The 27996-nt window shown below is 43.9% G+C and overlaps 1 protein-coding gene across 4 annotated transcripts in view; it reads right to left on the minus strand.

Annotated features, from left to right (window-relative positions):
* Positions 1 to 27996, minus strand: part of PRDM10 (PR/SET domain 10) — a 93189-nt gene that overhangs the window by 30019 nt on the left and 35174 nt on the right. For all 4 annotated transcript variants that reach the window (XM_054998372.1, XM_054998370.1, XM_054998373.1 and 1 more), the window contains 7 exons: positions 24723 to 24960; positions 22068 to 22309; positions 18122 to 18325; positions 14019 to 14091; positions 12667 to 12784; positions 11384 to 11513; positions 9225 to 9449 (listed from right to left, as the gene is read on the minus strand). In XM_054998372.1, the coding sequence (XP_054854347.1) occupies positions 9225 to 9449; positions 11384 to 11513; positions 12667 to 12784; positions 14019 to 14091; positions 18122 to 18325; positions 22068 to 22309; positions 24723 to 24960 (1230 nt within the window). The remainder of the gene's footprint in view (positions 1 to 9224; positions 9450 to 11383; positions 11514 to 12666; positions 12785 to 14018; positions 14092 to 18121; positions 18326 to 22067; positions 22310 to 24722; positions 24961 to 27996) is intronic.

Below are 27996 nucleotides of genomic sequence, written 5' to 3' on the forward strand. Positions count from 1 at the left end.
CCATTTCTTCTCCAGATATTGTTTCAGCTTCTCCCAGTCTGTGTTAAACTGCCCTGAGTCCAGATTTCTCAGTTTTCTTGTCATCTTGTCCATTTCTGCCATGTACAGCAATTTGTAGATCCAATCTTCGATAGTTGGCACTTCTTGTACTTTCCATTTCTGCGCATACAAAAGTCTAGCTGCTGCTGTCATATAAAATATCAACGTCCTATGATGGGCTGGAATTCCCTCCATTCCCAAGTTTAGCAGCAGGAGTTCTGGGTTCTTATTTATTTGAAACTGTAAAATTTCACTCATTTCTCTTATTATTTCCCCCCAGTACTGCCTAGCTACCTCACACGACCACCACATATGATAGAGGGAGCCCTCATGTTTCTTACATTTCCAGCATTTATTAGAAGTATTCAAGTTCCCTAGCGCAATCTTCTTTGGTGTCATGTACCAACGATAAATCATTTTGTAAATGTTCTCTTTAATATTAGTACATGTCGTTATCTTCATTGTAGTTTTCCACAAGTATTCCCATGCCTCCATTGTTATTTCTTTATTGAAATTTATAGCCCATTTCACCATCTGTGTTTTAACTATCTCGTCCTCAGTATACCATTTCAACAGTACTTGGTATACCTTGGATATTCTTTTCTTGTCTTCTTTAAGAAGGGTCTGCTCTAGTTCCGAGTTCTCTGTTCGTATGCCCCCCTTTGCAGAGTCCGAATTGTATAAGTCTCTAATCTGTCTATACTGGAACCAATCATAGTTAGGTGATAGTTCCTCTTGCGTCTTTATTCTAAGCTTAGATACTTCAGTTTTAGTTATTTCTTTGTACGTTAAACATTGTTGTTCATTATCAACGGCTCTCGGATCTATCACCTCGTATGGAACCACCCACAAGGGGGTTCCTTCTTGTAGATAAATTCTATACTTCTTCCAGATTGTATATAAACTTCTCCTTACAAAGTGATGCAGGAACATCGAGTTGACCTTTACTTTGTCATGCCATAGGTATGCGTGCCATCCAAAAATTTTTTTATATCCCTCTAGGGCTAATAGTTTCTTGTTCTTTAATGTCATCCACTCTTTCAACCAAACTAGGCAGATTGCATCATGATAAAGTCTCAGGTTGGGCAGTTGCATTCCGCCTCTTTCCTTTGCATCTTGTAAAACTTTTACTTTCACTCGAGGCTTCTTGCCTGCCCAAACAAAATCTGATATTTTCCTCTGCCATTTTTCAAATTGTTTAGAGTCTCTGATGATTGGTATTGTCTGTAGCAAAAACATTACTCTTGGTAACACATTCATCTTAACTGCTGCAATCCTGCCCAACCATGACAAATTCAGTCTATTCCATTTAATCAAGTCTCTCTCTATCTGAGTCCATAGTTTTTCATAATTGTTTTTGAATAGATCTATGTTCTTTGCAGTTAATTCAACTCCCAAATATTTCACTTTACTTGTTACTTCACAGTCCGTTATTTCCGTTAGCAATTGTTGTTTCTGCTTAGTCATGTTTTTGCATAGTATCTTTGACTTCTTTTTGTTAATGAAGAAACCTGCCAAGTCTCCAAACTCCTTGATCTTATCTATCACTTTTGGCATGTTCTCCAATGGGTCCTCTACAATTAACATTATGTCATCCGCAAATGCTCTGACCTTGTATGAATAGTCCTTTATTTTTATTCCTCGAATTTCCTCGTCTTGTCGTATTTGTATCATCAGAATCTCCAATACTAAAATGAACAACAATGGAGATAACGGGCAACCTTGTCTTGTTCCTTTACTAATCGTCAATTTCTTGGTCAATTCATCATTCACTACAATTGCTGCAGTCTGGTCTCTGTAAATTTCCTTAATTGCTCTGATGAATCTTTCTCCCAATTGTAGCTTTTCCATGGTGGCAAACATAAAGTCCCAGTTTAAATTGTCAAACGCTTTTTCAGCGTCTACAAAGAAGAAACCAACCTCTTTGTCACAACGCTTGTCATAATATTCAATAGCATTGATCACTGTCCTTAAATTGTCTCTTATTTGTCTGTCTGGCAAAAAGCCTGCTTGTTCCTCCTCTATAACTTCCGAGAGCCATCCCTTCAGTCTCTCCGCCAGTATCTTCGCAAAGATTTTATAGTCATTGTTAAGTAGCGATATAGGTCTATAATTTTTCACGTTAGTCAAGTCTTGGCCCTCTTTTGGGATCAATGATATGTTCGCTTCACTCCAAGTATCTGGAATCCTTTGATCCCTAAAAACTCCATTCATCACCTCTTTTAGGAATGGTGCCAGTTCATTAGCCACTGTCTTATAAAATTTAGCCGTAAGTCCATCTGGCCCTGGCGCCTTTCCTAGGTTTGCGGATTGTATTGCCTTGCTTATTTCCTCGTCAGTTACTTCACTGTTCAATTTATTTCTCCAAGCTTCCGAGATTTCTGGAAGTTTGGTTTTCTCCAGATATGATGCTATTGATTCTTTGTTTACATCTTTTTTATTATACAGCTTAGCGTAGAATTTATAAAAGGCTCTACTAATGGTAGTCTGCTCCAAGTACGTTTTATTTTCACAGATTTTATTTATTATTTTCTTTTCCCTTTTCTTCTTCAATTGCCATGCCAGGTATTTCCCAGGTTTATTAGCACCCTCAAACGCTTTTTGATTCAGTCTTTTAAGATTCCACTCCAATTCTTTATTACTCATTGCTGTTAGCTGTTCTTGAAGAATTTTGATTTCCTGGTATACCTTCTTTTTCCCTGGTCTCTTTTTTAACTGTGTTTCTTTGGCTTTTATTTTCTCCTCAATCTCTTGTCTTTTCTCCTCTTTCTTTTTTCTTGCTCTGCCATTTAAGTCCATTAGTATGCCCCTTACAACCGCCTTGTACGCATCCCAAACTTTGTTGGTTGGTACTTCTTTATTCACGTTGTATTGTATAAAAAACTTTGTCTCTCTTCTCAGTATTTCCACATTCTCTCTTTCCTGTAACAAGTCCTCATTTATTCTCCATGCTTTCCTTTTTCTCCTTTTTCCAAATTTCCACATAATTGGGTTGTGATCTGAGCCTACCATCGGCATTATTTCTACCTCCTTAGTCCATAACGCTAAGTCTTTTGAGGCCCAGATCATATCGATTCTTGATAATGTAAAATGCCTTGCAGAATAAAAAGTAAACTGTCTACTTTTAGGGTATTCTCTCCTCCATACATCTTCGAGAGTCTCTTGTTGAATCAACTCAAAAAAAAGCTTTGGTAATAATCCTCTTTTCTTTTGTACCGTTGTAGTCTTTTTGTCTAGCTCCAAGTTTGTCACTCCATTGAAGTCTCCAGCAAGAATTATCTGGTCATATACAAGATCGTCTAGATGCTTCCTTAACTCCTCAAAAAAGCTTTCTTTTGCACCATTAGGTGCATAAAGTCCGACTACCAACACTTTCTTTAAATTCCAAATACATTCCACTGCTACAAATCTAGCTTCCACATCTCTCATAACAAATTTTGGCTGTAGCTCCTCTTTTATATACAACACCACTCCTCTTTTTTTCTTATTAGAGGCCGCTACAAACTCCTTGCCCAGTTTTCCAGATTTTAAATATTTTACATCCTGTTTTCTAATATGGGTCTCTTGCAAACAAACAATGTCACATTTTTGTTTTAGTAGCCAATGAAAAATATTTTTCCTCTTATTCGGTGAGTTTAGTCCATTTACATTCCAAGATAATACTTTACACTCCATATTCATAGTCTTGTTGGTAAGTCTTTTTCATTGTCCTTAATAAATCTCTCCATCTCTCGCTCAGATCTGATGCGTTTTTTTGCCCCTCCAAACTCAAAGGACACTCCTTCTGGTAACTCCCATCTATACCTGATTTTCATGTCCTTCAACATCTGAATTAGCACTTTATATTTTTTCCGGTCCAATAACACTGATCTGGGCAGTTCCTTCATTATAATAATCGTCTTGCCATCAATCTCCAATGGATCTTGAAACTGTTTTGTCACAATCCTCTCTTTCATATTTCTTGTTGTAAACTGCACAATCACATCCCTTGGTAATTTCCTCTGGGTTGCAATTCTCGAATTCACACGGTATGCCACATCTAGGATAGCCACAACTTCCTCCTCCTCCTTCCCCAGGTATTCAGCCAACACCTCAATCATCTGTTCTTGCGCTGACTTCCCTTCCACTTCTGGCAGACCACGAAAACGTAGCTGCTTCTCCATGTGTTTAGTTTCTGCAACTGACATTCTCCCCTTCACCAATCTCATCTCTGTTTGTTGCGTGTCTATTAAATTCTCCATCGCGTCCTCTACTGTTTTAACTCTCTGCTGCGTTCCTTTTAATTCACTACTAATCGTTTCCATACCTTTTTTCATTTCTGACAGCTCCGATTTTACTGTCTGTGTAACCTCTTTAACCTCTTTAATAAGCTCCAATTTCGTGTCCTTAAGCTCTTTGATCATATCTACAAGTTTTTTGTCCAGATTTTTATCCAAATTTTCTATTGCCGATTGCCACTCTTTTTTCGACATCGTGGGGCTTGCTTTAGCTCGCTCCCACGAATCCGCTCTCTTCCTTAACTCCGTGGCGTAAAATTAAACGTTTTTCTTTTTCAAATGTCCCAATCTTCTTGCCAAAATTAACTTTTAAAGTGTCCAAAATGTCGGGCGTCTTTTCTCTATGGTTTCTCTATGATGTTATAATCCAAGATGGCCTACTTCCTCTTCCGCTGAAGCCGCGACCCTTCCCCTTTCAAAAATGGCGATTCCCTACTTCCTGTCCTTCGGCAAGGGCCGCTTCTCTCCAGCCACTCTATTGTTGTTACGCACTTCCTGTCTCCCGTCTTCCCACAGCAGGTCTCGCGATGGTGTCTTTTTCCCACAGCTCCAAAGCCACAGGTATTCAAAACAATAGTCCGATTTCTTTAATAACTTCTTTAAACTTAGTCTCTTTTAAAATACAACTCCTGCCGAGTCTTCACCTCCTTTTCACTAGTCTTGCAGTTTAAAAATCTACTTTTTTTCCTCTCTGTTTTTGTCAATCTGTCCCGTATCAAAAGATAGCGATCTTTACCTTCTCTTCACTTTTCTCGGGTTGTAATCGCTGTTTCGATCTTAAATTCTCCTCTCAGCTTCCTTTCCCAATCGAAGCTTGGGTATGTAGGTCTTATGCCAGCCGAATTGGCCCCAAAACTGCCGCAGAGATTATAGCCGACCCGTCGCAAGGTGGGACCTCAAGGATCGGGGGGAGACTCGTTGTGCAGAGCCCCCCCTCGTCCGAGATCTAGCTCACCCTAGGGTCTTGAGCGTTCTTTGCCTGCTCCCCGCCTGAGAGCAGTCGGCCGCGGGCTATTTTCACCCCTCCGGCCGGTTAAAACGGCAGTCCGGTCAGCTCCGCTAATGGAGCTGCGTTAGACCTCCATGAATCCCAAACCGGAAGTCTAATCACATAATCTTGTGAGAGTCCACAAAATGTTAGGCAGTTCCAAGCCAAGCATCATCTTATGATGGAGGCAGCTGTTTTTCAATGGATGTTCCCCGTAGACACAAAGGTAATGCCTCCTCAGCTGATCTCAAGCATTTCCTACTCCAATAAAGTGGCGGAAAGCTGGAACAGGCTCTTTGCTTTGGGGGAATAAGCAAGTGGGTGCCAGGAAAAACACAGACAGGCATCATGGTGCCCATGGATACCCTACTGGGGATCACTGCCCTCATACAATCTCTGTGCCTCCATCCTTCCATGCCCATATATCAGCAGAGACAGGGGAGAAATCAGTGCATCCAACATGACAACTTCATTTCTCATAGCATACTTCAGCCCCCTCACAGGACAAGGTACCCTTCATACGAATCACTGTCCTTACAACAATGCTGTTCTGAGGAGCAGCGTGAAAACCCCATAATGTTATATGTATTTTTTTAAAAAAATAAAGAAGTCACAAATGAAAACAAGACAGCATCTATGCCATCATCTCTCCCAAAGTTCTCTTTTTAAAACCCACTTCCCCCATTTTTTTCCCTACTCCACCTATCAATCTAGAAATGAAGCCACTTATTTTGCATTATTGTTATTGCCCTGCTTTATCAATCATGTGCTTATAACTTCTCAATGTGCATCACGATTCTTCTCTCATCTATTCATCCTCATGACAATCCTGTTGGAGAGGCTAGGTGGAGAAACAGCGATGCTTGAGGACATTTGGTGCATTTCACAGTTGAGCTGCAACAGGAATCCCTTCTCTCGTATCTAAGCCCAGTGCTCTATCTGCTAGCCTCTCAGACACCCACCACTATCAGCCTGTTTAGAAAGCATCTATGGTTCTCTGTTCAGTTTATGTACCATCATTTGGAAATACGTTGAGATAAAGTGGGGGGACTTTTACATAAGCATGCAAGTGCAAGGAATCAGGGTCTCAAAATAGGGTCTTAAACCTAGAACAGATGTGTGTGTTTTTGGGAGAGCTATGCAGGATCTCCCATCATCTTTTTCTTTACTCCACATCAGATGTATGGGGCTAATTTGAATGGGAAAGTGGCACTGGCAGAGGAGATATTTAACTTTCACCCTCCAGCACCACCAGGCCTAATACAAATTGCCCACCTCCTCCTGAAGTTGCAAATCACTCTGCTCGGGAAAATACAGCAGCATTCTACTCTCCAAGGCCTTGCTGCTGGGGAAGCCACCTGTCTCTTCCTTAGCTTCTGCAACACTATTCCTAGCCTGCCAGCCAGCCTCCTGTGGGTATCAAAGAATCACAGATTTGGAAGGGGCCATACAGACCTTCTAGTCCAACCTCCTGCCCGATGAGCCTAAACCATCTCTGCTTTCCTACCCTTCTGCCTGTTCTACCTTGCCCAGTTCAATGTGGCAGCTTTGACCACAGAGACTCTTCATCTGGTTGTGACACATTGCCTCCTTGGACATCTTGCTAGTATCACCTCCATTCATCTCCGCCACAACTGATCTACTGCTGTGGTCAACTGTGGTCTTGATATGATTCTATGTTGCAAGTAGGTTTCTCAGAGTTCTTTGCACATTGGATGTTCCCCTCATGAGAGGGGAACATGAGATCCCGATGCTGTATCACAAACAGCTGCTGAACCTTTGCTCAGTTTCAAAGATCTTTTGCCCTGTGGCATGAGAAGCTGCTGTTCAAGAAACACATCCAAATATGCTTTGGGTGCACGAAACTGCATATTTGGCTCTTTAAATTCTGGCAACAGCTCGAGATCAGTCAGACTATGGTGTGTTGCATTCAGAAGAGCGCAAAGTACAGGCTCAAGAGGCGCATGAATCTTGCCTAATGCCCCACAGGAGACAATACAAATCCTTACAGCAAAGCTGCAGCACTGAACAGCTAATGTGCAAGCAACAATAATAATCAAGTGGTCTCTTAACAACATCCTTACAGGATCTTGTCATGTAAGGTGACTGATATAAAATAACACTCAGTATCGAAAATCCAGGTGCTTCTCACAACGCATATTCCATTACAATGTAACCGTGAACAACTCAAGCGGAAGACAAATATATTCTTTTTTGAGAGGTGCTTAAAGTCAGTTGTCTCATCTTATTCTGCTGCGTTCTGAAATCATCCCATGTGAGAAAGTGGATGATTTTTTAAAAAGGTTTTCATAAGCGAGAAGATTCTTGAAGAACAAATTATATCATTAAGGACTATTTGCTACGCTTTGCTGCTTCTGCGTTGCAGAAGGTGAAATTTCTCCTCCAATGGGATCCAGTGAGAACTGTGTCAAGCGGGACTCATAGTAGGCCATCATGTCTGTGGAATGACCTCTTTAACGGCCCTGAATTTATCCTAGTGTAATTAACTTAAACCTTGCTCCATCTCCCTCTTAAAAGCAAAGACTTCCAGAAAAAAAAAGTCCTCTAACACTGCAAATGAACAGGAGCTCCTCTAATTTGCACCTGTTTCCCTCTGAAACTAAAATCTTATGCATGGAAAAGGGGGTGCAAAAAATAATAAGATGTTACGCTATGCAGACCGATCGCCAAACTAAATGAGTTGGAGGATTACGCCGAATAATTCTCCTCCTACGCTTGATAACTGAGCAGCACACAGGTGCCAGAAAGCCGTTTGTTCTCTGAAGGCAGAGTGCTCAACTGCAGCCCTTTAATCTCACAAGAGAGGAAGGGAAGCCTGCTGCCCTGAGAAAGAATTTTATCGTTAAAGACCATCTTTGCTCTAGGAGAAAAAAAATGGATATGAGCCAGGGTCACAGTGCCTCCTTGGCAAGGACTCCTCCGGCAGAAAGTCCCGCAACACACACACACACACACACACACACACACACACAGATGGAGCTGTGAGCAGGCCATTAATCCACACCACCTCAATTGGCTGCTTGGAATGCTCCCGCCTGCCAGCCTGGATGGACGAGGTTTCCAGGAAAGAATCATCAAGCACCGTGCTGGAATCAATTCCACTTGGAGCCCAGTCCCCCTGCAGCATCTCGAGAGGCACCACTCTCTTTGTGGGAAGGCTGTCTGTCTTTTACAGCAATGGGATGCGCTCAGCCCGAAATGCCATGTTGGACGTTTGGGGACTGACACCAATTGAAGATAGAAAGGCCAGGAAGTAACTAGCAGGCAAATCAAGCTTCCACAAAGAGGTGACAAACTCTTTCTGTGAAGTCCTGTCTTCCTTCTTACAAGATACAAGACATCCTCAGCCTAAAATGCCACTTTTAAAAACTGACACCAATTGAAGGCAAAAGGTCAGCAGTAACTAACAAGCAAATCACGCTTCTGCCGGAAGAAGACAAGCGAGAGGGTGTCGGTGGGGCTGTGTGTATTCTACAGCGATTGAATTCTTTTCTGATTTGGCACTAGGGAAATTTGAATTCTATGCCTGATACCAAATATGCAAATTTTGCATGTTTTATTTTGCCAGTCTGTGTAGCAAGATATCACATTATCATATTAACAGGAAATAGTCTGGCCCAGTTAAAGAAGGTCTCCCTAATTCTGTGACAAGCAGGGATATTAACTTTTTAAGCAGCCCTGTTCCATTGCCTTTAGGCAGTAGCCCAACGAGCAGATTAACACGGGGACCAATTTGTCTCTGGGCATGAGGACAGGAAGAGTTTTGCTGGCTTGATTTCTGCAGGCGGGGGGCCGCCAGCGCAGAAGAGGGCCAGCAAAAGTGGGGGCAACGCTGACCGATAACCCAGGGGCGAGCGGAATGCAAACAGCCCCAGCCAGCTGCTGTGTTCTTTGCTTACCCGGATTCGCTTTGCTCGCCGCATGTCATCTTCGGTAATAGTGCTCTGGGTAGGCACCACTGTCGGTTCGTGTGGCTGCAGCTGCAATGGGTGGCTCTCAGGCTGTGGGTCCAATGCCGATGGGGTCTCCGGCCGGGCAGGCATCTGTTCTGGTTGGTCTAGTCCATTCAGTGTGGCTTGTCCAGACTCATCAAACTGCCCTTTGCTGGAGAAATGCAGCAAATCCTGAAATCCCAATTCAGAGGCACACAGGTTACCACCCCCATTCATTGCATTACTACAGCAGGTTGGCCGGTGAAGGCTGCGTTTCTAAGTTTTTAAATTATTATGCTAGTTATGTTCTCCTCACCCATGTTTTAGTGGGAGAAGGGGGGGGGACCAGTTTTGCAAGATGGTCCCTCCTTGTCCTGCTTCTTGCTCATGTGTAGTTCATGAACAGAAAGAAGCAACATAGACACGACTAGTGAGAAAGTGCCCAGCTGAGATGCTTATTCTCAAGAACACTCATTGGTGCAAAGAGGGAGATGGGGAGACGGGTATCACTCCATCCCTGAAGCCGCTCCTCAACAGCGGAGATCTTTACAGCTAGGCAAGCTTCCATGGTAGAGGAGAGATTCGAACCTGAGTCTGCCAGATCCTAGTCCAACACTCACTGTCTCTATCTCTCTCAATAGGTAAGAGGTAGGAAAGGGTGTTTTACTCATCTTTCTGGCTTTCCCAGCACAGCTCAAGTTTCCACAAAATGCTTTGCAGGACAGAATCCAGATGTGGGAGACAAAGGGCAACTGCTTGTGCAATGAAGTGCGAATGGTGCACCCTCCTCCATTAATCACCAGCAGCAGACGGTGTGAAAAGCTGCTGGTGTGCACATGTCGTCTTTGAAATATTCCTTAAAAGCATCTTATGGGAAATGCAGGAATTGGCTGCAGTGCGTTGATGTAGATATAACACTAATTCATGTTTGCTTTAACTAGCCAGATAACCTTCATGAGAGCCCTAAAATAATGAACAAGAGCTTCAAAATGTACAGGGTATCTTAGGAGATTTCCTTTTTTTCTGGGAGGGGATGCTGGTTGTTCACATGGGCTGGGGAAGAGCTTGTGCTGGGTGCATAAAAGAAGGCTGGCTCAGCTCTGGCTTGGTTGGCTTTGGAAGCATCCCCAGTCTCAGCCCTGGGAGGCTAGCAGAGAGACCGTAACGCTCACTGTCTGTAACAGAGGAGCTTTGCTGAGCTTGTTTCTTTAGGGTTGGCTCACCCCAAAGCCAAGCACCTTCTTTTAAAGTTTACTTAAGGGCTGCAGGCTGCACAGTGAAAGTGCAACGTGGCGCATTAAAAAATGGGCAGAACAGGGAAATAATTGAGAAGCGTGCAACAAATTAATGAAAGGGAGCTGTGGGCGCTTCTTTCAGGGAAAGTGAAAACAAAACTGACTCAGTGGTATGGTTCAAACTATGTTTTATCACTACATCAACAAACCTAGGGAATTCTCAGACTAATGCTCCCCCCTGCCCCTGCACATGGCTTGATAAGCAGTTTTGCTTTCACAGCAAGCCATAGTTTGTTATGTCTAAACCTTGTGGTTTCTTCTGTTCCCACCAAACTAAAAATCCCCTGTGGCTTGGAATCCTGGTTTAGAGATAAGAGAACAAACCATGGTTCACTGTTTGGATGCAATGATGATCTAGGGTTTGTTGTGAAAGCAGAAATGTTTGACTACCAAGGGCAAGGGAGGGAGTGGAGCATGCAACCCAAGGCTTGTTCATTAAGGACAAACCAGGGTATGCTGTTGCATCTGAATCATGCTGGGGATTTCAGCTCAGCCCTAAAGGGATACTATGTGAGGCTCAGAAGAAAAGTCATGCACTACCATCCATGGGTATTTTTGCAGGCATGGACACTCTGATCTGTGCATGGAGTTCCCATCATCATGCAATCATCCATCTGCTCTGTTTGGCACCCTGCTTAACCTGCCCCAGGTACCTGCTGCCTTTCCAGTTCCTGGGAAACAGAAGCCTGTCACTTCTCGTTACAAGCATTTGGCATTCTTTGCAAAGTCAGTTCTACATCCACTTTACACATACTTAGGATGATAGGGGATGCAATTAGGACTCATCCTCCATTTTCTACAGAAGCTACTCTGTTCTCCCACCAAGTATACCTGTGTCTCTTCTGCACATTTCCCCCCATTTTCACTGCTGACTTCCAAGCGCATGAATTTGGGAGGTCGACCGGGTCGCCTGCCTGGTCCAAACCTTCGCTTTCCCCGTCCACGACCTCTGCCTCGAGCTCTGCAAAAAAGTACAGTATGTTGGGTTAGAAAAAAGAGGTTTGTATTTCTTTCAGCCTTTTCTTCTTTTTTTTAATCTTATTTTTACACAACACATGTTTTCAGGAAAAAAAGAGTTCTCGTTGTCACATCGTAGCTATGCACAGACTTTAAAAAACAAGATTTATAAAGACATTATCAGAAGAATGCAAATTCTATATAATTTTCTCTCAGTCTTTCCAAACTCTCAACCATTTAGCAAAGGCCTCAGCTATAAAAACTGAAAACAGCTTGGCAGAAAAGAACAGGCCCCTATCAGCAGCCAAGGAAATTATTTTTGTGGTAATAGAAATATGGAAAGAGACTGCATGAAGGGCCTGCCTAGTCCAGCATTATGTTCCTAACAGCGACTAGACAGATGCCTACATTAAGCTTAAAAACAGGGCCAGAAGGCAGCTGCCCTGCTCTCTTTTTTGTCCCCAGCACCTGGTATTCAGAGGCAGGCTGCCTCTGGGAGATTGTCCAGGTTGCTGACATGGTGGTAAACATGTCAAGTTGGATGGCAGAAATGCCCACCCCATCCCAAACACATGCCATGCTGCTCACCCATCAGCACGCCCAAACTCAAGGTGCTTCCTCAGCCTCTTATGAGGCAATAAGCCCAAGGCCACCTCTCCTAGCTCTTCTTCGCAACGGTTGCTTGTCACAAGGAAACGGCCGCCCTCCTCTGACACACAATTCCCCCAATGCAGAAGGAAGCTGTAATGTACCAGCTCTGGAGCCCCTCAAGGACCTCAAGCAAGAGCAAAAGGCCTAACGGGGGGCATGGAATCAGAATATCTTTATTTGCTAGCCATTAACCACACAACATTGAAAGGTAGGTATATCACAGAAGCACACCGTCAAGAAAGACCCGAGCCTATAACAAAAAAGTACCTGTCCTTGTTTACTTCAGCCAAATACTGGGAGGCCAGCCACTGGTAAGGCACTCCTCACCACCCATACCAAACAAGAAACTGGTTCTGAAGGCCCTTGGGTGACTGCTGTTACTCTAGCCCCTTGAACTCCCAGGATATAGCAATACCGTCCCCTCCCTGAAGTGGCATTGGAGCAGTCCGCTTCATGCTTGCAACACACATCTTGGGAAAGCTCAGCTTTCGTGTGCTGCTAATTACCTGCTGAAGAAGTCCAGCTTTTCATCATGGGAGTTGAGATGCTGCTGGAGCTGTTCGGAGCTCATGAACCGTCGATTGCACTCATAGCATGGCCAGTTTTTCTCTTGCTCTCGGAGAACTGCATTTTCAAGTTAGACCAACCGATAACAGACACCACCAGTTAAGCTTTCCAGGTTTCCGCCAAACACTCTTCCCCCCTGTACTTTCAAGTGGGCCATACTTCTGTAGTGGAGATTGGCGTGACTAAGGAACATAACTCTACAAATACCAGCTACATTTTGCACTCCTGTGACATGGGTCAGTTTCAGAAGGGCAAAGAAGATGGAAAACATTCAGAAACAATGCACATAGAAAGTTGTAATCTATCTACACACTTTCTGATTCCTTCCCTTAATAAACCTACTGGGATATTAGGCTTTGGACAGCGTCTTGCTAGTTAAAAAAAACTGTGACTGTAATAATTTAAATCCTGCATTTCTTCTGCATAAAATCACTTAATCTGCATATTTTCCTCTGAATCCAATATTCTCATTTTTGTTCAACACAGCATTTTTGGCAAGGAGTGAATTGCTGAGAGACAGAAGGAACATATGGACAAGGAGACAGGACTGGAAGCTAAGAGAAGAAGGCATGTATGGTATCTACCTCGATTATTGCAACTTTGGCTGATATGAGATGCAGTCCTCTGAAGTCTCACTGAAATACTTGGAACTGCATCGAGAAGATATGCACCAGGGACTGCACCCATATTTTCAGACATTACAAAGTTATGAGGACTAGACACTTGTATGGTTTTTCACAAGCAAGTCATACTAATTTTATACCACAGTGAACAGAAGATTAACAGGCCAAGCAATGCTGGGGGCGGGGAGGGGGGGGCGCGCAAAGAACGAGAGGGAGAGTTGGGGACATGAAATTTCCCCCTAAGAGTCCTCCCGGATCCCCCAAATCAGAATATAAACCAGACAAAAAGATGGAAATAGCAGCATACAAAGGGGGATTTGCCCTTTGCTTTGGTAGGGTTTAAAGTGGGCAATGGCGGTACACCCATTGGAGGGGGGAAAGGAGAAGTATCTTTATTACTTTTATTTAGTAATTATATATACATCCCACCGTTCTTCCATCACGGAACTCAAGGTGGCTTATGCAGGATGTCTCAGAGAGCTCTCATCCAAGCAGCGATGCATCCCAAACCTTAGCTTCAGAAGGCTTGCTGAATCATGCAGGGCTTATACACCATTATTTTGGCCTGGTATGAACATGGAATATGATCCGATATGATAAGAAAAACTGTGCCTGCTTTTATGGGTTATTCTTTTAAAAATTCTTTGGAAAAATAAAAGGGAAAATACCTTTCCTTTCCTCCTCAGATATATCATGGATCTTCTGATTTACATATTCGGCATATGAGGCGGCATACCACACCTGCAACGGATACACACGGAATTTAAAAGGAAATTCCTTGGAGTCCATAGAAGTCGAATGAGTTTACCATTTACCTATCACATTTGTATCCTAGCTTTCATCCAAGGAGTTCAGGGTAGTATATTTGGAAGATATCCCATTTTATCCTGACAAGAAACCTGTGAGGTAAGTTAGGTTGAAAGAGAGGGATTCATGCCACAGCGGAGATTCCCACTCACGTTTCTCAGGTTCAAGACCAGGATTCTATCCCCTACCCTACATTGGCTCCCTTCAGAGCTGGCAATAGCTAACATTTTATTGTACATTTATACATGGCTGACACTGACATGCAAGGAGACAGAGTACATGTGTCTTTACAAGCTCCAAGAGTGATTTACTATAAAAGAGCCAGGAGAGCATTCTGCCAGGAATATTCTTAAGAGACTGCTCCTACAGGGATTTCTTTCTCTAATTTCACACTGTGTGGCAGATCCTCTGGGAGGAAGTATGGACCAGCGGCTTGACTTGCATCTCAAATTCCCCATTCATTCATTGCATTACCAATGAAAGAAAGCATTTTTCAGAATGCTGCGTGTTTTATTGTAAAGTAGAACGTGCCACTCCCTTGCATCTAGGATTTCACTCTTTCACAAAGCCTCAAAGAAAGCATCAGAACAAACAAGCGGGGGAGCCTCAGAGGGAGGGGAAATCCCATTCCTCCCCCGACACTGTATTTCTCTCTTCCATCTTGTTGCTTGGTCTTCCTGCCTACATGCCCACCACATCTTCCTTGGCCACCTACCCAGTCTCACCTCTCCACTCCTTCCATTGTGGTGCAGGAGGAGAGAAGCAGGCAGTTGGGGGAACCTAGTCAAAGCCAACTCTAACTTCTCCTTCTTGACTACTTCGGGCAGTTGTCAACCCACTTCCACGCAGCTTTTTGGGTTACTATGGTAACCCAGTATGCTGCCTGGATGCATTTTTTCCCCCTGATGTCTCTGTATGGTTTTGGGATTTGGTTCAAATCTGTGAATTTTTTTTATCTACATGGGGCCTACCCTTAGCTATTAGAGAGCAACAACAGCAACGATAATATTAACAGCTGCGTGTACATTGTGCTTCAAGAGATCAAAGCGGTCTGAATAGCCTGATCTCGTCAGAGTTGGAAGCTAAGCATGGTTGGCCATGGTTAGTACTTGGATACAACACCAAGGAAGACTGAGGTTGCTGTGCAGAAGAAGGCAATGGCAAACCACCTCTGGCTGCCTCTTGCCTTGAATTCTCTATGAGTCGCCATAAGTCAGCTGTGACTTGATGGCACACTATTATTACTGCTGCTGTTGTTGTTATTATAATATCAAAAAGAACTTCACACACAGGACCAGACTACTGGCATGGATAAAAGTGTGTGTGTGAGTTCCAGAAAAAAGTGGCTCACAATAGAAGGGTTAGCCCCCAACCCCACCCCAGCAAAGCCATTCCCTGCTGAGGCAGCTTGCAATGGAGAAGAAGCTGCTGTACTATTCTTGCACACAAGCTGCAGTGTAACATGTAGTTTGATTTCCCATTGCCCTTAGAATCTTGTTGGTCAATAGGGTTTCCAGGTCTCTATGCCTTCCTGGCAGGGGAGGGGGCCCTGGCACTTACCTAGTGCCTTGTGGGAGCTTGCCCAGCACTTTCGTGATAATGTCACTTCCAGGAAGTGGCATCATCACATCAGCCAAGTGGCGTCATCACATCAGCCATCACAGCAGCCATACTTTGCGCAGGTCTAATTCTGGCCTGTTTGGGACCAAAACTGCTGCCAGCAAAGCATGGGAACATGCCTGTGGCTGGCGTGATAATGTCACTTCAGGAAGAGATGTCATTGCAACCACTGGGAGGGCGCCTGGTGCACGCATTCCTGGGTTGATTGTCGGTGGCGGGCTATCTCTGGGGGGCTTGCCACCTACCGCCAGTGATCGATGGGCAGCAGCACAAACCCGTGGGAGATTGCCTGTCACTGACAGGCAACTGGGAAACCTATAAATAGCATTATCCTGACCATATCTCAGTCTGGGGTGGAGAGGGGTGAAGCAGGCCTGAGGCTTGATCCCACACTAAAGATTTCTGCTTGGCCTCCTAAGATCGTGTATATGAGGGATTTGGGTTCTGAACCCTCCCAACCATCTCAAGCAATTTTTTTCCTGTCCCCTAATCAGGAAAATCGGCACAAACCAGGAAAGCCCCAGACGGTGATGCTCTTCTTTCGACTGCCCTCCAGTTTTCAAGCTGTATTGCTGAAAATTATTTTTTTTCCAACTGTTCCCTCTACGCTCCACTTGATTTGTTTTTAGTATGGGATAAAAATAGCTCCATGGTGATTGGAATCACCAACGGAAAAGTCAGATTATGACAGGCACAGGCCAGGTTTCAAACCTCAGAGGTACACTGATTGAAGCAAATGGCACCTTGTTAGTTGACTACGAACATGAGGAAGTGCCAATCACATTCATATGCTGGTAGAGCTAAGTGCCATCAAGAAAGAGGGTGTTAAAAATAAGCTGCTTTGGTGCACATTGATCTTAAGCCTTTTTTAAAGTGGAGACGTGTAATACTAGTAGGTCTTTATTTACACTATCCGTTTTGCCCCACATTGCGGCTGCCTATCCGGTTATGCTTTCCAGGGGTAAGCCCACGGCTGAAATGCACTGAGAGTTTACAACCGCAGGCAAGATCAAGAGCTCCTGACCCACCCCTCCTTCCGCCCCAGCACAAGCAGTCAAGTTAACGGCAGGGCTGCTATTTTGGGTGGATGGACTTCACACAGTTCCACAGTGGCCTGAAAATTATTCTGGATTATCAACACACTGGCACGGCCAATACAACTGGGAATTCCTTGTTTGTGCCAATGAGGTGGTTGCCTCGGAACAAGAGCCCTGGGAATTGCACCTGTATAATCAAGCCCTCAAGATATCATGCAGACGCTTTATCAGCAAATGCCCTGGGGCAGTCGTCATGGAGGCTCCAGGCAAAGCATCGACATCTGTAAGCAGCCTAGTGAATAAGCAGCCCTCCTCAGAGCCTTTCTAGAAAGATTAACGCCACCTCTCCGCTCTTTGTCAATGCTTTTTCATTACATGCCTATCCCATATAAATGCTGCTGTGATTTAAACCATGGCTCCATTCTAAGCCAGGGCCTGAAGTCAAGGTATGAACCCGGTTTACAACCTATAAGTATGAGGGAAGCATGGTTATGAAGGAGTTACACACCACAACCAAAACCCCCCTGTGAAAACAAAAATGGGCTCACCCAAGCCCTGCTAATTGAAGCTGGCTCCTATCTATTAATACACTGAATCTTTAGATGATTAATACAGTCAAGCTTAGGATGGTGGAGAGAGCCCTCAAGTCATAGCTAACTTATGGTGACCCCTGGTGGGGTTTTCACGGCAAGAGACTAACAGAGGTGGTTTCCCATTGCCTGCCTCTGCTACTCGTCTTCACTGAAGGTCTCCCATCCAATTACTAACCAAGGCCGACCCTGCTTAGCTTCTGAAATCTGACAAGATCAGGCTTGCCTGGGCTGCCAAGGTCAGGGCAGTCAAGCTTGTAGCCACAGTTTTTAAAAAAAAACGCAGTGACAGATCTCCATAGTGGGTGTTCATAAGAAACTGTCACAGCATCACAAACAGGTAGTGGGCAGGTGGCGGTGCAGTAAAAACCAAGAGTCTACCCCTCAACACATGGCATGACATGCACTGAAATCAACATGCCCTCCTGGAGGGTGAGCTGGCATCAGCATGCCAGCCCCATTCCCAACCTACATGTGACCAGCGGCTCACGAGCACAGACTATGTGCTTAGCAAGCATGTCCTGTAGGCCCCTTTCCCTGTGTGTAAACAACCAATCAAACCTCTTGATGGAAATTCCGCCCCCTATTTCAGCCAAGTGCAAAGATGTTATGGAGACATTCTACCAAGCCTGGATCTGGGCTGTTCTGTAAAACAAAACTCAACTCAACCTCTTTCCACTTGGCTAAAAATGCACTATAATGCCAGTTGTCCCATACCTTGAGTTCTTGTTTAGGCTCAACGTTCTTAATGGTGGTGAAATAAATGTGATGGCCGTACTGGTAGGCCACAAGGTTTTGTTCCAGGTGATTCTGGGCGGGTCGCACAAACATCATCCAGTTGCAAAGAGCCTCACTGGAAAGCTCAAACCAGAGATCTTCCTGTAGGTCCCAATCTTTCCGGTCACCCTTCTCAAGGGACACCTGAGGCAAAATTCATTTCAGAATAAGAATACATAGAAAGCAGGATACCTGAAGAAAGAAACTATTTTATCATGGTCTTCTGTCTTTCATTAGAGGAGTTAGCCATGTTAGTCTGTAGTCGCAAAATCTGATGAAGAGAACTGTGGTTCTCGACAGCTTATGCTAAAATAAAGTTGGTTAGTCTTAAAGGTGCTGCTGGACTCTTTACTATTTTGTCTTTCACCAGCAGATGAAGACATTTTTTGTGGTCTGCCATTCCCTCAAGGATCCCTCCTTCTTGCCCTATGTTTTAAGTAATGTTTTACAAGCGTTTAGTATCTTAGTTTGGATTTTAATTATATTTATGAATGTTTTTTATGATGTTTTGTTTTATTAATAATAACAATAACATAACAACAACAACAACAACGTTCTTATATGGACAGATTAGTGCCCATTCAGAGTAGTGAACAAAGTCAATGTTGTTATTATCCCCACAATACAGCTTTGGAGTTGGGGCTGAGAGGAGCAGCTTATTCAAGGCCTCCAGCAGAGTCCATGGTTGCAGTGGGAGTCAAACCAGCAGAGTGCTGATTTGCAGCCCAACCACTTAACCACCAGTTCGTGAACCAAAAACCGGTGCAGTTTATGACAAACTTTGGTTCGCATTTCGGTTTGTGCCCTTCTCTAGTTCTGTCTCATTAATAAAGGTTCAATGGGATGAATTCTCACTTTCCTCTCTACTGATTTTTTTTTTTTTGCCAAAGTCATACTAAAGCACCAAAAAACCTTCAGGCCAGCCCTGACTGTTAGTTTCTTTGATAGCCCTCATTGTCCAGCAAGGTGGCATACAAATGTTGTAAATAAATAAGTAGCACAAATTCTGACAAGTAACCAAAAATAGCAGGGCCAACTGAGAGTGAGGCTTTTGAAACAGGGATTTATTGACAGATCTGACATAATTTCTTTTGGAACTAATCATGGCATGGTCTGGGCGAAGTGACTAGAAACGGAGACTGTCGCACATGCAGTATCATGGAAATAGTTTGCAAGGGTTAAATGTGCTTGGACACATTATAGCTGTGGGCTTGCTGTGACTCTCTCATGCAATATTCTTCAGATGAGAGATTCACATTTTCAATATATGCTATAAGAACATGCTGATTCCCCCCCCAACTTACCTTACAAAACAGTTTCCCCCCCTCTCCCATTGGATGTGGGTCCCTTCTAAGGCTATCTGAACCCAAGAAAATGTTATACTGCTTGTGATTCTTTGCAGTCCTGTAGCACAAGCCCTCCACCACCCCACCTTCCCCAGGAAAATTTGGGCGAGGGAAGGGAGCAACAAATGTTGGCAACAGGGAAGTCCAAAAGGAGCTTGGGTCAACTTGGCCCACGACTTCAGAGGGCCTTGAGCTTGACTGATGAATGGGAGGAGAGGCTGAAATGTACGGTTCAAACCCAACCAACTCAAAACCTCAGCGCCATCTCTAATCCAAACCACTGAAAGCATTCTGCAAGCAGAGAATGAATGTTTCCGGCTGCCACTGGAACAAGTCTCTTCCTCCAAAGCCAAACTTGAAGATGCAACAGAATCCCCATATTCAACATTCTGTTCCATTCACTGCCTGACTTGCTGCGTGCTAGAACGCTGGCCTCTGTTATGAGATCATCTTCTTCTCTAGGTTTAAAGGCCTCGTTTTCAGACTTCTTTAGATATTGTCTGGGACTACCTGTTTGCTGCGTCTCGTCATTCCAAATGGTATGGAAGCACCACAGCCACTAGTGGGCACACCTCTTTGCCTCCTTTCTCCATTTCTAGGGAGAGAGTTACTGATGTCTCCCTTACAGGCTTTTCTAGTAATCTGAAATTTGTGCCATATTTTATTTTATTTATTCAAAACATGTTAGCCACCTTTCTACCACAGGAACTCAAGGAGGCTTACAATGTAAATAAAAGCTATCACCAAAGAACCAAAGTTTAAAAACAACATGGTTTAGGATGGCCAGTAACATAAAAAGAAAGTTATGCAGTCCTAAATTAAAATGTCCCCAGCAGCTTCCTTAAGGTTGATAGTGAATAAGGGCCAGGTGCACTTCCCTGGGGATGCTGTTCCAGAATCACGGGGCTGCCACTGGAAAGGCCCTCTCTCGTGTACCTGCCAGGCAAGCTTCTTTAGCTGATGGGACAGTCAGGAGGGCCTCTCCTTGTAATCTTAATTCCTGGGCAGGAACATATGGGAGAAGACGGTCCTTCAGATACACTGGTCCCAAGCCACGTAGAGCTTTAAAGGCCAAAACCAATGCCTTGCTCAGAGCAGTTTGGTAGCCAGTGTAACTGCTGTAATACTATGATCACATGCTCCTAATAGCTGGACCCAATCAGCAGCTTCCGAATATTCGGAATTTTAGCTTTCTGGATTGTTTGGAAACACAAACGTTTTGGACCCATTTCTAAACTTACTGGTGTGTAGCCAACACCAGCTTTTCCATCAGTGAGAGAGGGAGGGACTTCCTTTAGATCATCAAAAGCGCTAAGCTGCAATCATGGGACCCACGTGGCTGAGTACTGCATGGACCAGTGGCTACAATGAGGAGGGCAGTCATAGGAGATCAAGTGGAAAAGCTGGTAGAATTAGGGATCCCATTCCCCGGGTAGGAGCAGGGGATTCCCTGCTTTCACCCTCCACCACCCGCCATCACTCACCTGGCCAGCTGGGGAGAAGGGCATGGGAACGGGTTTCCCAGTGCGCTCCTGGGGGTGGTGCAATGATGCACTTCCACACTGAGAGCGCACTCGTGTGCTTTGCAGCAGGCTGATTTGGGCCTCAAACAAAGTGCATACGTGCTCCTGCACCCGCACAATGACATCACCTGGAAGTGCCGTCACCAGAAGTGACATCATCATGCAGGCCGCACACACTTTGCACACACAGGGGATGCTACAAAGATAAAGGCCAGGTCACCAGCCTCCTGCCGGGATGGTAAGGGGACCGGGAACCCTAGGTAGAAAACAGATCCCTGTACTTTTCGGGACCCACTCGCAAAATAACTTCACATTACTTTCCTCCCTGCCCAATATAAAATGTTTCTATTTTATTTTTAATGTTTCATGTATGCCATTACTAAGCAACAGGCTGCATTTTGTGGCTATTTTGTACATTATGCACAGCTAAATCCAATCTGTCTTCAAGCACCACAGAGCTTCTCATCCTAGTGCACTTTGGTTCTCTTCCTTCCTCCTGGCCTTGCAACTCACTTGCTAGAGGAAAGGTAACAAATACCATGCCCATGGAAGCAATGGCACCTGCCAACACCTTTCCTGGCACCTGTCAAGTGCTTTTAGAAAGTAGGTGGGCCAGACAGGGCTTTTGCCCAGGAAGGCTTCTGACTGGCCCTTGGAGATTGGCTGTGCAGGTTTTTAAAATACATTGCTTTGGCAACAGCTGTTCAAAAAGGTTGAGGCCCCCTATGCTAGAGTGTCATCTGGGTCTCAGCACAGAGTCTAAGAACCACTGCTGCAACCATTTGACATATTCTTCAGGTCTGCTGATTGCAGGGAGAACAAATGCCCCATTTTTAAGTCAGCTAGTAACAGTTCTGATATTATGTGGACTATGTGAAGTGTCTCTTCCGTACTCGTATTTGTCACGCATGAATACAAAGTTACAGTTCCACTTCTTGTGATTGGGGCAATTATTGGGCAGAAATCTGTGTTTCATACCATTGCAGATTGCACAGCAAAAAGATGATGCACCTTTACCTTTAAATGGATGTAACAGTCCTTAAGCTCTGATTGCCTGACCAGCGGTCCTTCCACAGGACCAAACTGTGTGCGCTTGGGAATGCGTCGTTTGGAGAACACTCCTCCCAGGAATCTGTCTATGTAAAGTACCAAGGGGAGGCTGGCTCTTGCTCGTGTTAATACTGGCCGGTTTGGGATGGGGTGCAAGGGTCCGTGCTTGGGGCAAACAGAGGGATGGGCATTATTGCACTCTTCACACCCTGAAACACACAATTGAAGAAGGATATCAATAAGTTAATAAGTATATATAATTACAGTTTATTACATTTTTTGGTTATATTCTTGTGGGATCTTCCCCAATTTTGTTGATAGGTTTTCTAGTCTTTTGATGTATAATATTTATTGCGGTTCTTATTGTTTGTAAACCACCTCGAGCCTCGTTTTCTAAGGAGCGGCAGTCTAAACATTCAAAATAAATAAATAACACAAAAAGGCTGTAAAGTGCATAGCCACTCTGAATAAAATATTTGTTATCTGTGACCCAAACAAAATCTGAAAGAGACCCAATATGAATACGATGCTGGGAAGGGTTAGGAACTAATTCTTTGTCCCTGCTCTGTTCCCTCCCATCAAAATTAGCATGCCCTTTAGCTTGCTTCAAACTAGAAAAAAGACAGGCACACTACAGCTCCCTGTCTTCTCCCCTATTGTAACTAAAACCAGCCTGGGAAAGCTAGCTTTGATTACAGAAGTGCTGCAGAGCTAAGAATTAACCCCCAGCTTCCACAGTACTGTGGCTCTTGTCCACTTTGGACACAAAAGCCCTGTTCACAAGTTACACTGAATGCACATACAATCCATGTATAGAGTACACTTGTTCTTGTTTACACATGCGTTGAGTAAGTCTCATGTTACGCATGTATAGCTGAATGCATGACTGAAACCAGAGATATATTCAAGAACTGGTCGCCAGTTTCATTTGTAACATGAACATATAAAGACTCTTTTTCACAAACAGAGTTATGCGCGTACAGGCAGGATGTGAGTTCACGGAAAGAGGTCAACAAGGCTACAGTTGCTTGGGGAAGGGGGATCCAGTTACAAAACTTCACTGCTCAGTCTTATGTGTTCCTTCTTCTAAAGGATGCCTGTAGTTTGAAAGGGTTGCCTCTTACTACAGAATATCACAAACTTACAAACTAATGAATGATGTTCCACAGGTGAAAGCAACCCAGCTCTGTAACACTCGCTTCAGCAAAGCAGCCCTTATATTTAACAATTATATCTCACAACATGATATATATGCATCCCTAATCCATATTGTAATAGAAAGTTTATTAATTGAAAGGTGAAGATGAAGCACATCTGCTCAAGTTCATTGAATCTGTGGTTGCTGTGGGTTTTCCGGGCTGTATGGCCATGGTCTTGGCATTGTAGTTCCTGACGTTTCGCCAGCAGCTGTGGCTGGCATCTTCAGAGGCCACTGTGACACTGAGAGATCTCTGTCTTTTGGTGCTACACCTCTGAAGATGCCAGCCACAGCTGCTGGCGAAACGTCAGGAACTACAATGCCAAGACCACGGGAATACAGCCCGGAAAACCCACAACAACCATCGTTCTCCGGCCGTGAAAGCCTTCGACAATACTTCATTGAATCTCTTATGTGCTGCAGAGTGCCCATCAGAAATATAACCTGATCGGCACGGCTGCTTCACCTGGAGCGGTGTAGAAAGTACCGTTCCACTTGCCTGTATGAATTCCTTGCTACTATTAACTACAACATCGATGCCACGCTGGCAAGAGAGAGAAGCAATGTAATTGCGTAGTGAAGACACAACTTCTCCTTATGCCAACCACAATGGATCTGTGCTGGATCCTCTGCTTCATTATCCCTGCAGAGTAGCCAGCAGGGCTGAGCTGCTATGAAAGGCTGTCTGCTCCTGATGTCACCCACATCTCTGGCTCTGTGGTGGCAGTTTCAACACTCCCCTACATCTGTCTCAATCAATATTTTCTGGCTACAAGCATAGATGGACCCAAGCCAACTGCAGAGCCGAGTCCAGCAAACAGACATGCCCCATTAAATAGCTTGGATTCATTCACAAAGGCTGTCTCTACACAGAGGTTTTTCATTTTCACGGCTTTGGCTACCAAACTGGAGAGCTCTTGGTCTAATCGTTTGCCAACTGTCCCTTCCCTGTCCGGTATGCTCTTTCCCTGATCAGTTTTTCTCTGATGTTTTTAGAAAGAGTGCAGCCTGAGTACATAATCGCTGACATTTTCAAAAGCCCTGCCTGCATCAGCGTCCTTTGCCTCTTGGCAGCCCCTCATAGCTGCCGTTTTCCCCTCCCTGCCACCAGGGAGTTTGGGGGCTTTTATTTATTTTTTTAAAAAAACCTGGTACTTGCTATAGCGCAATAATTACAATTTTTTCAAGCCCTCCAATAGCATAGTGAGAAGAAAAGGCAGGGGAAATGACAGCTGACAGAGGAAAGTGCCCAGGAAACTTCTGTGCAAAATCTCCACTGTCCCTGTTTATGACTCTGCATTTACAGTGGCGATTAATGCAAAACAAGAACCCTTGTGGTGTAGATGCTGCCATGGTAGCAGAGGTAAACCTACAGAAGGAAGATGAGACCGAGAAAAAAACAAAGCACTTCCTGGTATGCTTACACAGGTCATTTGGGTCAAAGGGGCGAGGTGGATCAGGGTCCCATTCGTCCATGTCTGTATCTTCCCCCTCTTCTTCTTCCTCTTCCTCCTCTTCCTCTTCCTCATCATCTTCGTCCTCCTCATCATTTTCCTCTTTCGTTTCCATGCTACCCATTGGGTTTTGTAAAGGTTCTAGAGGAGCAGAGTCATCCACAGCCTCCATAGGAGGCAAAACCTGGCTATGCACAGGTATTGACACCTGAGAAAATATTTCCAAAAAATGTGATTATCCAGGACAGCCAATCAGAAACGAAGAATAATCATACCTAGGCAATTCACCAGCAGCAGCAAGGAAACCAGGAGAGGCTCTTTTTCTCTTCCCCCCCTTTAGAAACTTGCTGAAGTTTGCATCTAAATCGGTAGCCAAAGGACCGGTCTGTCCCTGCAGTATTTCAGGCCCTCTCAGCAAGCTCTTCGTAGGCTTCCCTACATTACAAAACAAGCAACATTGCCCAATGACCATTCACATTAACTCTGAAATTGAAACAAGTGCAGTTGCACCTATCTCAGTTAAAGGCAGCATGGGAGTTTGATGAATTAGTTCTATGAGAGATGTACACTGGGTGAAGTAGTTTTTTTGAAAAAAATAATTTTATAAGCTTATTAAAAGCCACATAATTCTACATAATGCATCAAAGGCAACAGAAATGCATGTAGCTGTTGTGCTTCCCAGTTCCTTCTTCCACCGATTCCCTTGCTCGCCCTCATCCTCTGCTGATCACAACGATAAACTCTCCAGTATTATCCCACAGAAGTGGGACAAAAGGGTGGGCAGTGGACGCAAAGGCATAGAGTAGGAGGCGGAGTCCTCTCCCATTGCCTGGGAATGTTTACAGGGCAACCAGGACTTCTGGCTTTTGCTCCTGAACATCTAAACCCAGGGCATTGTGTGTGCATCACATCTGCTTTACTATCCACATCGTATTTTTATAAAACTTGGCAGGAAGGGGCTGAGGCACATCTGTGAAAATACCATTTGCTAGATCGAACAACAAAGTTGGTGACTTGTGTGAATCACAAAAACAGCACAAGTAGGCCATTGACAGCCAAAGGGTGTGTGTGTGTGCACATGAAGGAAGGAGTCTATGTACTCAAGGCATTCCCCCAGTATGCAGAAAAATATGATCTTGTAAATTAATAGAGATAACCTTTCAAAATGACCTGATAAGGCCTGAGCACACTCTAGGAGGCACAGAATAGTGAGAACAATTAAAAGTTAGTTAAAAGGGAGGTAGGAAAGAGTGAGATGGGAAAACTGGCCTATTCAAGCCAGTTCAAGCTCTTGAGATTTTTGGAATCCTGGAAGAGGTATGGGTACTGATTGGGAGAAATTTCTTAATTGCTTCTCCCTAAAATAGAATGGTTTCCCATTAATGAAGAAATCAGAAATCAGAAGATTGAGACTTGGCAGAACAGCTGTGAGGGAACTAGAAAAGATCCTTAAAGATAAAGAATGTCTCTCTGGGGACCAAGATCAAGATAATCCAAACTATGGTATTCCCCATGACTATGTATGGATGTGAAATCTGGACAGTGGAGAAAGCTGACAGGAAAAAAATTAATTCATTTGAAATGTGGTACTGGAGGAGAGTTTTGCAGATACCATGGATGGCTAAGAAGACAAATAAATGGGTACTAGATCAAATCAAGCCTGAATTCTCCCTAGAAGCTAAAATGACAAAACTGAGACTATGTGTACTTTGGTCACATCATGAAAAGATTCTCTGGAAAAGTCAATAATGCTGGGAAAAGGGAAAGGCAAGTAGGTTGGAGGTGACTTGACAGCACATAACACATACAAAATTCTTTATGGGTCTCTAACGTGTTTCCTCTAATAACCAACTTTATGGTTGAGTGTTCATCAGGGAGGCATCAAAAAGCCCCACCTGCAGACCAAGCTGGGGTTTCTGCATACTTGGGGGCTTTCCTAAGCATGCAGAAAAATCTTATGTTTGTAAATTTAAAAATAAAACATTTCCCTCCCCTCAAAAATGAGCTGATGAGGACAGAACACATTCATTGTTCCTGGAATTCAGAGAACTGTTGAAAACCAGTTCAAGGAGAGAAAGAAAATCAATGGGACATGGGCAAACTGGATCGCATACCTCCTTGAGAACTTATAGTGTTTTAGAAGGAGGAATTATGGTTACTACTGATCAAGCCTGAATTCTTCCTAAAAGCTAAAATGACAAAACGGAGGCTATTGTACTTTGATCATATCATGAGAAAACAAGATTCTCTGGAAAAGTCAATAATGCTAGGAAAAGTGGAAGGCAGTAAGAAAAGAGGAAGACCTAAAGCAAGAAGGCTGGAATCAATAATAGAAAAGCCACCTCCTTCAGTTTGCAAGATCTGAGCAAGTCTGATAACGATAGTTTGTTTTGGAGCTCTTTCATTCATAGGGTCACCATAGGTTGGAGGCGACTTGACAGCATATAACACACACACAGTTATTGGGTCATGGAATGGGAAATATTGCCCTTGCAAATCATCACAGGCCCTGCCTATGTAATAAAGATAACTAGGAGGGTCTGATGGATCCTGTCAAAGTTGGGCCTTGGACAGCTGAGTTGCTGAGTCATGAACTCAAGGGGTTGGATCCTGTGGATCTGTTCCACTAGCAGAGGTGCTTTGGCAGAAGAAGCCTTCCCCTAACCCGAGCTGTAAAGATGACCATAAGCAAGCAATCACTTCTCCATTTCATTTCTCCCACCTGTTTAGTGAGCATATATAGTGCCTAACCTATGATTAAGTTTGTGAAAATAGTTAGCATAGTAAAACCACTACAAAAATGATTGGTAAAAGGGAGTTCAACATAAAGAATGAGTGAAAACCGCAAAGCTTTGAATCCTCAAAAGGGCTCCTGGCAACTCAACATCTCCTTTCACTTATTCTAACTTAAAGTTGCCACCCAGGGTCTCCAGTTTCTGCTTTAATTAGTTTGACATTAAAATGTGCCCTGAAAATGATCCAGCCTATAATTTTCTCACTCCATGAGAGCAAGAGAAAACAATACTCAATGCACTCAAAACACAGGGTTCAGCAAGGAGCAAGCTAATTAAAACCTAAAACCCTAATAACAAAAGGCAACCTCATAATCACCCCAGGGCAACGGGTGTTCTCATTTGAAAGAACACTGCATTTTATTCTTGACACATAGAAGAGCTGAGTGTCCACAGTGCACAGTAGATTAGGCAGAAGGCAGTGCAGTGTGTGGAAAGAAAACACCTGCCTT

Source organism: Eublepharis macularius, chromosome 14, assembly GCF_028583425.1.
Source record: "Eublepharis macularius isolate TG4126 chromosome 14, MPM_Emac_v1.0, whole genome shotgun sequence".
NCBI classification, from domain to species: domain Eukaryota; kingdom Metazoa; phylum Chordata; class Lepidosauria; order Squamata; family Eublepharidae; genus Eublepharis; species Eublepharis macularius.